The 11,666-nt window shown below is 36.5% G+C and overlaps 1 protein-coding gene and 1 non-coding gene across 10 annotated transcripts in view; one reads left to right on the plus strand and one right to left on the minus strand.

Moving 5' to 3' along the window:
- Positions 1-11,666, minus strand: part of Synj1 (synaptojanin 1) — an 88,510-nt gene that overhangs the window by 51,976 nt on the left and 24,868 nt on the right. For all 9 annotated transcript variants that reach the window (XM_042687195.1, XM_042687193.1, XM_042687192.1 and 6 more), the window contains exons 5-9: positions 9,480-9,705; positions 8,676-8,759; positions 3,977-4,038; positions 2,621-2,717; positions 477-646 (exon numbers count right to left, since the gene is read on the minus strand). In XM_042687195.1, the coding sequence (XP_042543129.1) occupies positions 477-646; positions 2,621-2,717; positions 3,977-4,038; positions 8,676-8,759; positions 9,480-9,705 (639 nt within the window). The remainder of the gene's footprint in view (positions 1-476; positions 647-2,620; positions 2,718-3,976; positions 4,039-8,675; positions 8,760-9,479; positions 9,706-11,666) is intronic.
- LOC122114323 lies at positions 7,360-7,484 on the plus strand. The gene has a single exon (XR_006148564.1). It is a non-coding gene; the product is annotated as a U6atac minor spliceosomal RNA (small nuclear RNA).

The raw sequence follows: 11,666 nt of genomic DNA on the forward strand, positions 1-11,666 counted from the left end.
ACACAAATTGAAAAAATTAAAAAGCATTTTGTTCATAAAAATGTACTTGAACCTATTATTTCAAACTTAAGCCTTTCTTTCTACTTTTCCCTTTAGTTTCATCTGCAACAATTGGAAATTTAAATTACAGTGAGACAGAGAACAGGCAATGCCTTCTTCTTCAGTTTGCACTTAGTAATGTTTACTGAGGTCAATAAGTGTTATACTATTCAAAAAGGGAAGTGGGATAATTTCATAGATAATTTCACAGATAGCACACAGTATACTGCAGTCCCATGTATGTTCATTACTGAAATTTAATATTCTTATTTGGTATATTCTAGAGAAAAAAAACCAAGCCTAATATCAAGTATAAAGATACTTTCAAATTATAAGCCTAGACATAAAAACAGAAAATTTAATTGTTCAGTAGGAATGATTGTTGAATTAAAGCAAAATTACAATTTAAAGGGGCAGAGAAATGAGAATTAACAAACCTTTGAACTTCACTTCCATTGAAATAGAAAAACCCATAATCTAGAAACTTCTGGACTTGAGGTTTAAAAATACTATGTAATTTTTCTGCCTTTCCTCCTTTAACCATTTGATGATAGTCAAAATTCACCATGTGGATATCAGAAACATGTTCAGAAGCCTTCAAATGACTCTGAAAGTAAAATGACAAATGTTCATCTAAATGTTAACTAAATATGATCTTACTGTTATGTTATAAATAGAAACTTACATTTTAAAATAAAGCCTCATCTTGGCACCTGGAACTTATACTAATCCCCCAAAATGACACTGGTAGTAAAATAGAAAACTGCTTATTGATACCTGATGATGACATCTGTTTTTCAAAACATTATGCACTATCCATGAGAAACCAATCCATGTAATTAACATTAAGAAAGCTATATAGTGTTTTCATCTGGTTTACAAAATGGAATATTCCAATCACCAGTATTTTATTTTTAAAACACAAATTTAGCCATTGTTCATACCTATTAATGAGTCCTAAAGTAAATATCCTGCCAAATAAAGATTATCAGGTATTAAAAAACTCATTTCACTAGACATGGTTGTGCATGCCTAAAGTGCTAACTACTTAGGATAGACTGAGGATAAGGTTCAAGAGTACTCTGGACAAAAAATTTGCAAGATCCTCATCTCAACGAACAAGTGGGGCACAATATTACATGCCTATTATCCTAGTTACATGGGGAGTACTGATACAGTAATTGTAATCCGAGAATGGCTCTAGGCAAAAACTCATTTTCTAGTGTGGACAATAAATGAAAAACAAAAGGAACTAAGGGCATGTTGGAGTACCTGCCTAGAAAGTAAAAGGCCCTGGCACTGAGTTCAACTACAGGACTGCTGAAAATAAGTAAATGATTTCTTTTTATACTTCCATCCAATACACATGCATACATATACATAAGAATACACATATACACATTTCCAATTAATCCAGTACACACATACATATATAGATGTGCATACATACATAAATGTACAAATGTACATATATATATATACATTTGCAAATAAATGTCATTCTTTTTTTTTTTTGGTCGGTCGTGGGGCTTGAACTCTGGGCCTGGGCACTGTCCCTCAGCTCTTCAGTTCAAGGTGAACGCTCTACCACTTGAGCTACAGTGCCACTTCTGGTTTTCTGGTGCTTTATTGGAGATGAGAGTCTCATGGTCTCTCCTGCCCGGGCTGGCTTTGAACCTCGATCCTCAGATCTCAGCCTCCTGAGTAGCTAGGATTACAGGCATGAGCCACCAGCGCCCGGCATAAATGTCATTCTTTAAAAGTATACTCTGTTTAGTAAGTATACTTATTTTATAGGGTCAAAATAGCTAAATACTAAGTTATGTTTAGACTATGACACTAAACCTCAGTAAATATTTATGAGCCATTTCATTTGCCTTTTATAACAAGGTAATATATGTTGCTCCATTATTAACTAGATAAATATTAAAGGGGGCTAGAAAGGTGGCTCAGTGGTAGGGTGCTTGCTGTGCATGCAAGAGGCCCTGGGTTCAATTCCTCAACACCACATAAGCAGAAAAAGCTGGAAGTGGTGCTGTGGCTCAAGTGGTAGAGAGCTAGCCTTCAGCTGAAGAGCTGAGGGACAGTGCCCCATGGTCGAGAGAAAAAAAAAAATTAAAGGGTTTTTAGAATTCAGTCATTTCTTTGCATTTTTTCTTGAAATTCTCAAGTTTTTCTCATTGAGACAGGTTAGCTTTACATGTACACAAAGGGTGCTGTTTACCATTCCATATGTTTAAAATCATTGCTCTAGCTTCTAGGAAGCAGGCAGGGCAAAGGAGGAATCTGCCTCGTATTTCTCTACAATTGTAAGTGAATGCTGGGGGAAAGAGTATTTGTCTGCTTCTCTACAAAATTAAGTAAGCAAATAAGAACCCAGAGTCAATGTCTGGAAACCTTTCCATAATTCATATTTCAGCAGCACTAGACTAAACTGATCCCTAACTGCCTCCAAGAATTAAAGGATCAAACTTTTTTCTATGAAATGACTTATTTCCCAGGACACTGACCATTGAATTATTTTAAAGTATCTTTCTAGGTAACTATAAGCCAGAATGGAGGAAAAAATGACCATACCTACCTGGAAAGCTTTACTTAGCATATGTTCACCTTCCTTAGATCCAAGCAAATTTACTATTATTTGTTTTCCATATAAATTCTTAAGTGTTCTAAAATGCCTATTGAGAAAAGGAAATAAGCATATGTTAAATGATAAGCCTTTTATTTAAATGTGTATACACACATACCCCCATTGTTAAATAGTACCTAGGTAGCAGTATTTTAAACTGATAAAATTGGTTAAATTGGGCACAAGTCCACTCTGCATGTTCTCAAATCTCTGAATTTATAAAAATTCAGAAAATACGATTTCTGCTCTGACTCACTGACACAGAAACTCCCATTTTGGAAGGAGCTCTGGAGTCACCTAGCTCCCTTCTCACTCTGAGGCCAGCTCCAGACAAAGCAGAGAACAGGCCTCACTGGCTGCTCAGGCAGTGGGGGCAGAAGGGGCTGACCTTTCCATGCAAGTTTATCACATACTCCAAGAGTATTTAGCGCAACTTCCTTACTAGATCTTGCTTTTGAAAAATAGGCCCCATGTAAGAAAGAGGTGTTTTTCTCTCCAGCTTCAAGGCACAATATTCCCTATCTATGGTCTTGTTTTCTATTATTTTGGTTACTGAGGTCAGTCACAGTTCTAAAAATACTAATATCCGTCTTGAGTCTTTCAAAAGAGAGAAACCACATTCATAAAACTTTTGTTATAATATATCATTACAACAATCCAAAAGTGTTAATAGATTTTTGTAGTTAATATTTTACTGTGCCTAATTTATCAAACTTTTAGCTTAGGTGTATCCCTTTAAGAAAAAACTCAGCATATATACATAAATACATACACACACACACATGCACTAATATATATAGTTTCAGGTAACCAATAGGCTAAGAGGAGAATACTGTACATAGAAATGTTATATAAATATAAAATAAGCCTTATCTATCATTTAAAATTTTAAGATTAAAAAAAAGCAAAACCAAACCAAAAAAGCAAAAAGGAAAACTATATATACCTTAATTCAAAACATCTAAACTATCATTCAACATAAAATCAATATGGAAAAATATTGAGGTTTTCTATTTTTTTATTTTATGTAGTTATGCACCAAATCTTTGAATCCCAGTGTAGATAATTACAGCACATTTCAATTAGATCAATCACATTTCAAGCACTCAGTAGCCACACGTGGCTAGAGTCTAGCATCGTGAACAAGGTACCCACATTTAGAGCATTACTGCCCTCAGTCTAGGAATCATGGTCTTCTAGGAATTTTACTTCGATGAACAAAGTTAAAATGAATAAATGAATATAACTAAGTAAACTGCTTAGCAATGACAAATGTTACAGCACTACATATAATTAATCAGCTTTTACCTGTCAAAAGCAGGTGCATTGGCTTCAAATCCCCTTGACATACGAACACGATGAGATCCCACCTTAACATATAAAATACATTTAATCATACCAGAAGAAATATTATTGCTTAAAATACGTAACAACTCATTTGCTGAACATGCAGTACCAAAATATTTGAAAACAGTAATTTTTGGATTAAAAATCTTTGAAGGGCTGGGAAACTGGCTCAGTGGTAGAATGCTTGCCTTACCTGCATGAGGCCCTGGGTTCCATTCCTCAGCACCACATAAGCAGAAAAAGCCGGAAGTGGCACTATGGCTAAAGTGGTAGGGTGCTAGCCTTGAGCTGAGGAGCTAAGGGGCAGCACCCAGGCCCAGAGTTTAGGCCCCATGACTGACAAAAATAAAAAACAATCCTTGAGTGTTTTGATATATATTATGACCTTATGCTCAAAATACATGCCCTATGTAAATTAATAGATGTAACTAGTCCTCTAGAGTTACACTACTAATTCTAAAAAATGAAATTTTTTAGCTCAAATGAAATTTCTGTCTCCTCACTAAATTCCTACTCTTTTAGTGTCCATGTGTTTTTTTTTCCTAGTCACCTCTTCCATCATCAAAACTCCAGTGAGTTTAAACTACCATCCCCCCTTCCTGACCAAGCAGACTTACCAAGTCAGCCTCACAGTCACACAACTACAGTTACAGCACAGTTGGCAGAATTAGAAAATTTTAATTAAGTGAAATAAACAAGGTGGGAAATATTTACTAGTGTGTATGGATACATTTTCTCTTCTCACATACGATGGTGGCAGAGGTAAGTAGTTTTGAGAAAGACATAATAGATACAAGAATAAAAAGGTGAGATTGTAAAAAAGAAAGCTTCTGCTGGGTCCTTTGAATGTGTGCCCTTTGATCTGAACTATTCTCTGTTATAGTCAATTTTGCAATCACCTTGTTTGCAGGACAAAGACTAGATTCAATGATAATCTTGTGGGGAAGGCAAATTGCCCCTTCAACAAGAATGTCTTCTATATTTTAAAGTACACAGTCAAAAGTTCAGGAGACCACCTTGTTCCTCTTCTGTCCCAGTAATAAAGTATTAACTTCTCTGGAACTGCTTGAAGGACAAGGGCAAAGACTAAGCTAATGGTCAACCAGGCCATACCTGTGATTTAAGGACTATTTTACTATTTTATCTATGCATATTTATCACAGACCCTGCCCCCAATTTTCTCTACTTAACTTGAAGTCAATGTCTGTACCTCAAGACAGCTAAAGATGTATTAAAGTGTTCTTTTCCCCTGGCTGCCATGTAGTAAGTATTTCTCTGCCCTTTGCCATGTCTTTTTCTTTGGCATATAGGGCAAGTGGCTAGATCTATTTTGAGACTCAGAGACTTTGGACCTAAAATCCCAGTTTCAAAGTGAGAACTTCATTTTAAACCTCCCTTCCTCCCGCTCCCTCCTCTTTCTCTCTTTGAAGTTTTGGGATCACAGTTCTCTAGAATATATTCATGCTAACCTGTCAACAAAATGACTTTAAAGAGGGTGTAGAAGAGTTGCCATATCACTCAAGGCAGTTTGACAAAGACAAAAAACAAAAAGAATAGAAAACAAAATTCAAAGTGCTTTTTGGTTTCAAGACTGAATTAATATTATCAGGCTAGAGGAATGGCTCAAGTGGTACTCTGTCCAACAGTATCCTCTAAAGTGTGAAGTACTAAGTTCAAATTCTATCACACACACACACAGAGAGAGAGAGAGAGAGAGAGAGAGAGAGAGAGAGAGAGAGAGAGAGAGAGAGAGAGAGAGAGAGAGAGAGAGAGAGAGAGAGAGAGAGCGCCAAAAGTACTATCTCATTCATTAAGAAACCTAGCATCCCTAGCAAGGAAAAGCTGAAGCCTCCACTACAAGGATGCCTGGTGCCTCCTCCATACACTGTCAGATCTAGCTATATGATAATTCCAAAACTCTTGCAAACCTTAAATCCCAAGGTGGGGACTTGGTGGGACACTGAATGCTTTAGTATGACAGGCATAGGACAAGATAACCTTTTGCTTGTTTTAGACTGGAGAGTGCAAAAATGCAGTGTCTGAGTAAGGATCTCCTGCTTCATTCCAGGTACCTGAGTTATCAGGTTACATTAACTGCATGCAAGCTGCTTGCAATTTGCTAAGCACTCTGGAGACACTCAAAGAAACAGCTAGGATAAGGAAAAGGCTTGGATACAGGTAAGCCCAGAATTTAAAGCAGTAGCAGTGACTCAGGCAATAAATCACCTAGATGCTATCCACTCTCCCTGGCTAGAGCAAGAACCAATGCCTGAGGATTATAACAGAAACAGTGCCTAAGCTCTATAGCTAGTAAACCACTCAGCAACCAGTGATTCTGGGGGCTTCCTGCAGGCAGGGCTAAGAGTTTCAGAGCTCCCATGATACCCCATCCCTCCAGCCTTAGACTTCCCACAGGATGACAGACTGCAGGGCAAGATGTGAAAGAGCTGATTCCTACAGGCAGATCACTTAAGTCCCTTTGTGCTCCACTAGTGCAGAACTAAATTGTCTGTTTCCCCCATTATCAGGTACATTATGAGGATACTTCATGGGTAGTCCATCTGCTGCCCCTGGGGTACAAATGGAGGAACTGTGCAGGAACTGGGGCTTTCAGTGGCTCACAATAACAGATAAGGATAATCAAAAAGAAAGAAAGCCCAACTCAAAAGCTTGACTATAAGAATGATCAATAAAATAAAGAGAACATGTGTAAAAAGACTGAATGAATTAGAAGACAATAAAAATCAACAACTAAAAGAACTCCACATTGGCGACAAATACACACGTGAATGAAATAAGAACAAAGGGTATGAAAAAGGAATTTAATAAAGACAGAGAAATCTTAAAGAAGAATCAAACTCAAATTCAGGAAATGAAAAGCTATTAAGTCAAAACACTGGAAAACCTCTTCAAATGAATGGACTGGCAAGGACATGGCAGATGTACATGGTGGAAGAACAGTCAAATAAGTAGAAAAAAAAGTACAAGTGGAACATGAAAAACCTCTAGGACTATTTAGAGATCAAACCTAAGAATCACGGACATAGAAAAAGAGGTGCAAACTAAAGGGACAGAAAAACATTCAATAAAAAAACAAAAAAATCCCAAATCCAGAGAAAATTTGAATTAAAAATCCCATTTTATTATATGTTTTATGTAATATATATTTTACTGAGCTGGGAGAAGGTATGGAACTGTCAAGAGGTGTTTAGGTCAGTGGGAAAGCTGCCCTCAGAAGGGAATTCTGGTTTCCTGGTCTGGGATCTTAAGGGAGTGAATTGTTAGAAAAGCCTACGTCTGGACTCCTGAATCTCTCTGTGGCTTCCTGTTTCAAGATCTGGTCTGTGTTGTATGAAAGGAGAGAAAGTTAGCACTCGACTTGACAAGGATGGAAAAGGCCTTGGGCCTGACAACATGCTTACAGTTAAGGTACTGCCACCTACTTCGTGGCATCTAACCATCGTTTTTCAACCCAGATGCCCCTCAGTAGACGAATGGATCAAGAAAATGTGGTATATATACACAATGGAATTCTATACCTCCATCGGAAATTATAGCATTACCCCATTTGTTAGGAAATGGAAAGACGTGGAATAAATTATATTAAGTGAAGTAAGTCAGGCCCAGGGACAAAGGTCCCATGGTTTCCCTTATTTGCAATAACCAGCATATGTCGGAGACAAGCAGAAATGGTCAGATAAGTTGATGTTCACGAAATGAACCTCAAGATAAGGATTCAAATGTTTTTTCTTTCTGGCTATTGTTTCTAACATAATTATAAATGTTTCTTTGTTGCTTTGTATGTCCCTCCCCCACGGTATAGCCCCTGTTTTCACTGTATTTGATGTTGGTATAATTTGTGGAGGGGAAGGGAAAAAAACAAATTGTTTAAATAGGGATACAGGTAGACCCATTGCAACAATGAGATGTACAAGATGTTATGTTGAAAACAAACTTTACAACTTTGGGGGGGGGGGGTAGGAGAGATGGTAAGGGGAAACAAAGTAGGAGGCAACAATGCTTGATAAGGAATGCATTCATTACCTTGCCCATGTAATTATAACCCCTCTCTATGGTATTTTCACCAAAAAAAAAAAAAAAAAAAAAAAGAACTGGTCTCTCCGCCAACATCACTTCCATCCTTCTAAGGTCACAATACATCCAGCATTACATTCTCACCAGAGGTCAAACTAAAAGGGGATGCTAAATCTTTGCCTTCAGCCTTCAGAACTGTGAACCAGAATAAATTTCCTTCCTTTATAAAGTTGAGTAGCCTTGGGTATCTCATTATAATGAGACAAAAGTGAGTGACACATTTTTTTTGGGGGGGGGTCCGGTTGTGGGACCTGAACTCTGGGCCTGGGCGCTGTTCCTCAGCTCTTCAGCTCAAGGCTAGCTGCTCTACCACTTGAGCCACAGCGCCACTTTGCATGCAAGGCAAGAGCTCTACCACTGAGCCACCTTCCCAGCCTGGAAGTGACACATTTTGAAAGAGCATTCAAGGAAAAAAACTTAAGCTTGTAAAAAAACCTCATTTGTGAATCTAGATATTATTACATGAAATAGAATGATCAATTAGCTAATCAAATATCTTGAGAATCCTAAGAATATAGTTTATTTCCAAGTAAAGAAACTAATAAGTAACTATTAAACAACATACTTGCAATCCTGGTTGCTCCCAGAACAATGGAACAGATCCGCGGATTTGTATGAATGAAGAAACAGAGTCATCTAAGTATACAACCTACAAAAAGTAAGTATATAGATACATAGATAGAACACTTCCAAAGGAAAAAGCAGTTACCTCTATTTTAGAATAACAAACTTACTAAAATCTATTGTAGACTAGTACATTTTATGACATATTTCTCATATACAAATGGTCCTCATCAAGGTATCCAAAATAGGTCAATAAAAATGTAATTGTTTTTCAGTTAATAATAATATTAACTAATAAAAATATAAGAATAACAATCACAACTCTTAAAAGAGAACTTTTTACATTTTCATATTTTATACATATATATTTTATATTTTATTTAATTCATTTTCCTGAGTTTCATATTTCTCAAAACCTATGTGGAAAACCTGAGTTGGAAATTATACTTATATAGTTTCATAACCAAAAACCCATAAATTTTCATTTTTAAGGAGTCCACATATCTCACTAAGAATTAGATTTAATTCCACACAAAAAATACTTTTAAGGTTATATAACTCTATAATTAAGGACTTTGAAATTCACTTTCAAATGAAGCTCACTGACTATGTCATATCTTGTCACCTATCATAACAGTCATACTAAATGATTTAGTTTTAGGGAAACCGTAAGGCCAATACATACTTATGGTCATTATAAGTCAACAATATATCAAAATGTGTTCTCAATCAAGTAAAATTCTGAAATTCTTGTGTTTTCTATGCTCCAATAATTCATGAATAAGCAATATACAACATTATATACCTGCTCTGTTTCTACAAAATTGGCAACATGACCATCGTCATTTGTTCCCCGGACATTAAACCTAGTTCCAGCTCGTTCACAGCTTAATCTTGAAATGAGGCAAGCCTTTGCCTGTTTGTGAGCAGCATAAATTGTTCTGATTTCTACTCCCCCACACATGAGGCGTAATAACCAGTCATCACAATTCACACCATAGTGTTTAAGATGCAAATGCAAAGATTGGTTCCTAAGGGAAAAAGAAATAACTGTATTGAGTTATTAAGTCCTAAGTAACAAAGTAAAAAATTTAAAACATTAATTTAGAACATTAATTTAAAGTTAATTAAAAGGCAACAAATACTAATCAATTGATTTATATTTTCTATGTTAATTATCTGAAGATAAGGCTATAAAAAGAGATCAGTGTTCTTAAGTTACATGATGCATTGTCAGCATTAAAGAATCTTTGTGTGTATATGTGTAGTTTTAGCACTGTGTCTCATTTCTGTTATATCTTTTTTTCTTTTTTTTATTGGTGCTAATCCTGGGGTTTGAACTCAGGGCCTAGGCTCTGTCCCAAAGCTTCTTTTGTTCAAGGCTAGCACTCTACCACTTGAGTCATAGCTCCACCAATGGCTTTTTTGGTAGCTTTGATGGACTTAAGAGTCTCACAGACTTTCCTGCCTGCGCTGGCTTTGAACTGCAGTCCTCAGATCTCAACCTCCTGAGTAGCTTGTATTACAGGCATAAGCCACTGGTACCCAGGTTCAGTTTCCTTTATTAACAAAAATGTGTTGTTGTTTCAATTCTATGAATGTCTTCACAGCTGCTGACTAATGGCAGCTTCAACTTTCCATTCAATTTTCAAGTATTTGATACTTTAGCTATAAAATATACTGTATCCTAAAAAGGATTTAGATTGTTACAAGTGTATAAATTCTAAAATCTTTCATTTTCTTATGTAAATTGAAACAAGTTTTCCAGTCCTTAGTAAAATAACAAAAAATGAAAAAGCAAAATTCACCTTCCGTGTACTCATCATCCTTTTGTTCAATCTATCTCCTACTGGACAAACCCCTTAGGCTCTCTATGATCTACCCTTAATTGAATGAAAGTATGAATGAATTACTCTTATTGGTTAACCTTGGCAAATGAAACTGCATCTGTATAGATTTCTACTTTGGCAGAAAAGCTTTTCTCTCCAGACTAAGGAACTGAGGATAAGAATGATCAGGGAATCAAAAGGTGAGTACAGTGCCCAATGCATGGCTGCAATGTTGAAGTCCTTTCAAAGGACGTTAGTATCTTCTATTAGAAAAGGCACTGAGTTGACACAGGTCAACTTTGGAAAGCCTATTTCTGAATGCTAGACAAAAATACATTCCATCACTACTAGGTTCTATGAGCTAAAGAGCTTCATGTTCATGTTCACTCATCTCCTCTATTATCTTTTATATTTCAAACAAGGTCTTCTATCCCATCATTGTTTCCTCCTTTACTGAGCCCAAATCTCTGATCATGTTCTACAGCTTTAGCTCATTCTGCCCTCTCTGTTCCCCTATGTCATTCCTCTGGGCCAAGACTTCCATGTAAATTATGAAGCATAACTAGAGCTTAGTTTTGTCTTTTAAGATTGTTGTTGACTTTGCATCCTGCAATAAACAGGGCAAATGTGTCAAACATAAATGCACACTACTCAAGAACCATACAAATTATGATGAAAGAAATAGGGAGAGAAAATACACAGGTTAAAGCCTTGAATCTCAACTATGGAGGGAACAGAGAGCGGGAACACTGGTTTTACAATATATGTTAATACAGTGAAATACAGTGAGATATAATTTATACCTGACATTAAAGAGAAAAGGCACCAAAGATGATGGCTGTAGACAAAGTCACTACACAAGCAACCCAGTATGCTATCATAAAGAATACTAATTATATTCTCATGTGATCTCACCATTTTATGCCTATTTATAATACAGCACAGTGATGCATTATCAAGTAATGTATCACAGTATCTACATAAGCTTTATTTACTGTAGTACTTTGTTCCAGTATACTATTTTTTTTTTGGGGGGGGGGGTCTGGTTGTGGGGCCTGAACTCTGGGCCTGGGCACTGTCCCTCAGCTCTTCAGCTCAAGGCTAGCACTCTACCACTTGAGCCACAGCGCCACTTCCGGCTTTTATCTTTTTGCTTATGTGGC

Source organism: Dipodomys spectabilis, unplaced genomic scaffold, assembly GCF_019054845.1.
Source record: "Dipodomys spectabilis isolate Male_0828 unplaced genomic scaffold, ASM1905484v1 ptg000107l, whole genome shotgun sequence".
Taxonomy (NCBI): domain Eukaryota; kingdom Metazoa; phylum Chordata; class Mammalia; order Rodentia; family Heteromyidae; genus Dipodomys; species Dipodomys spectabilis.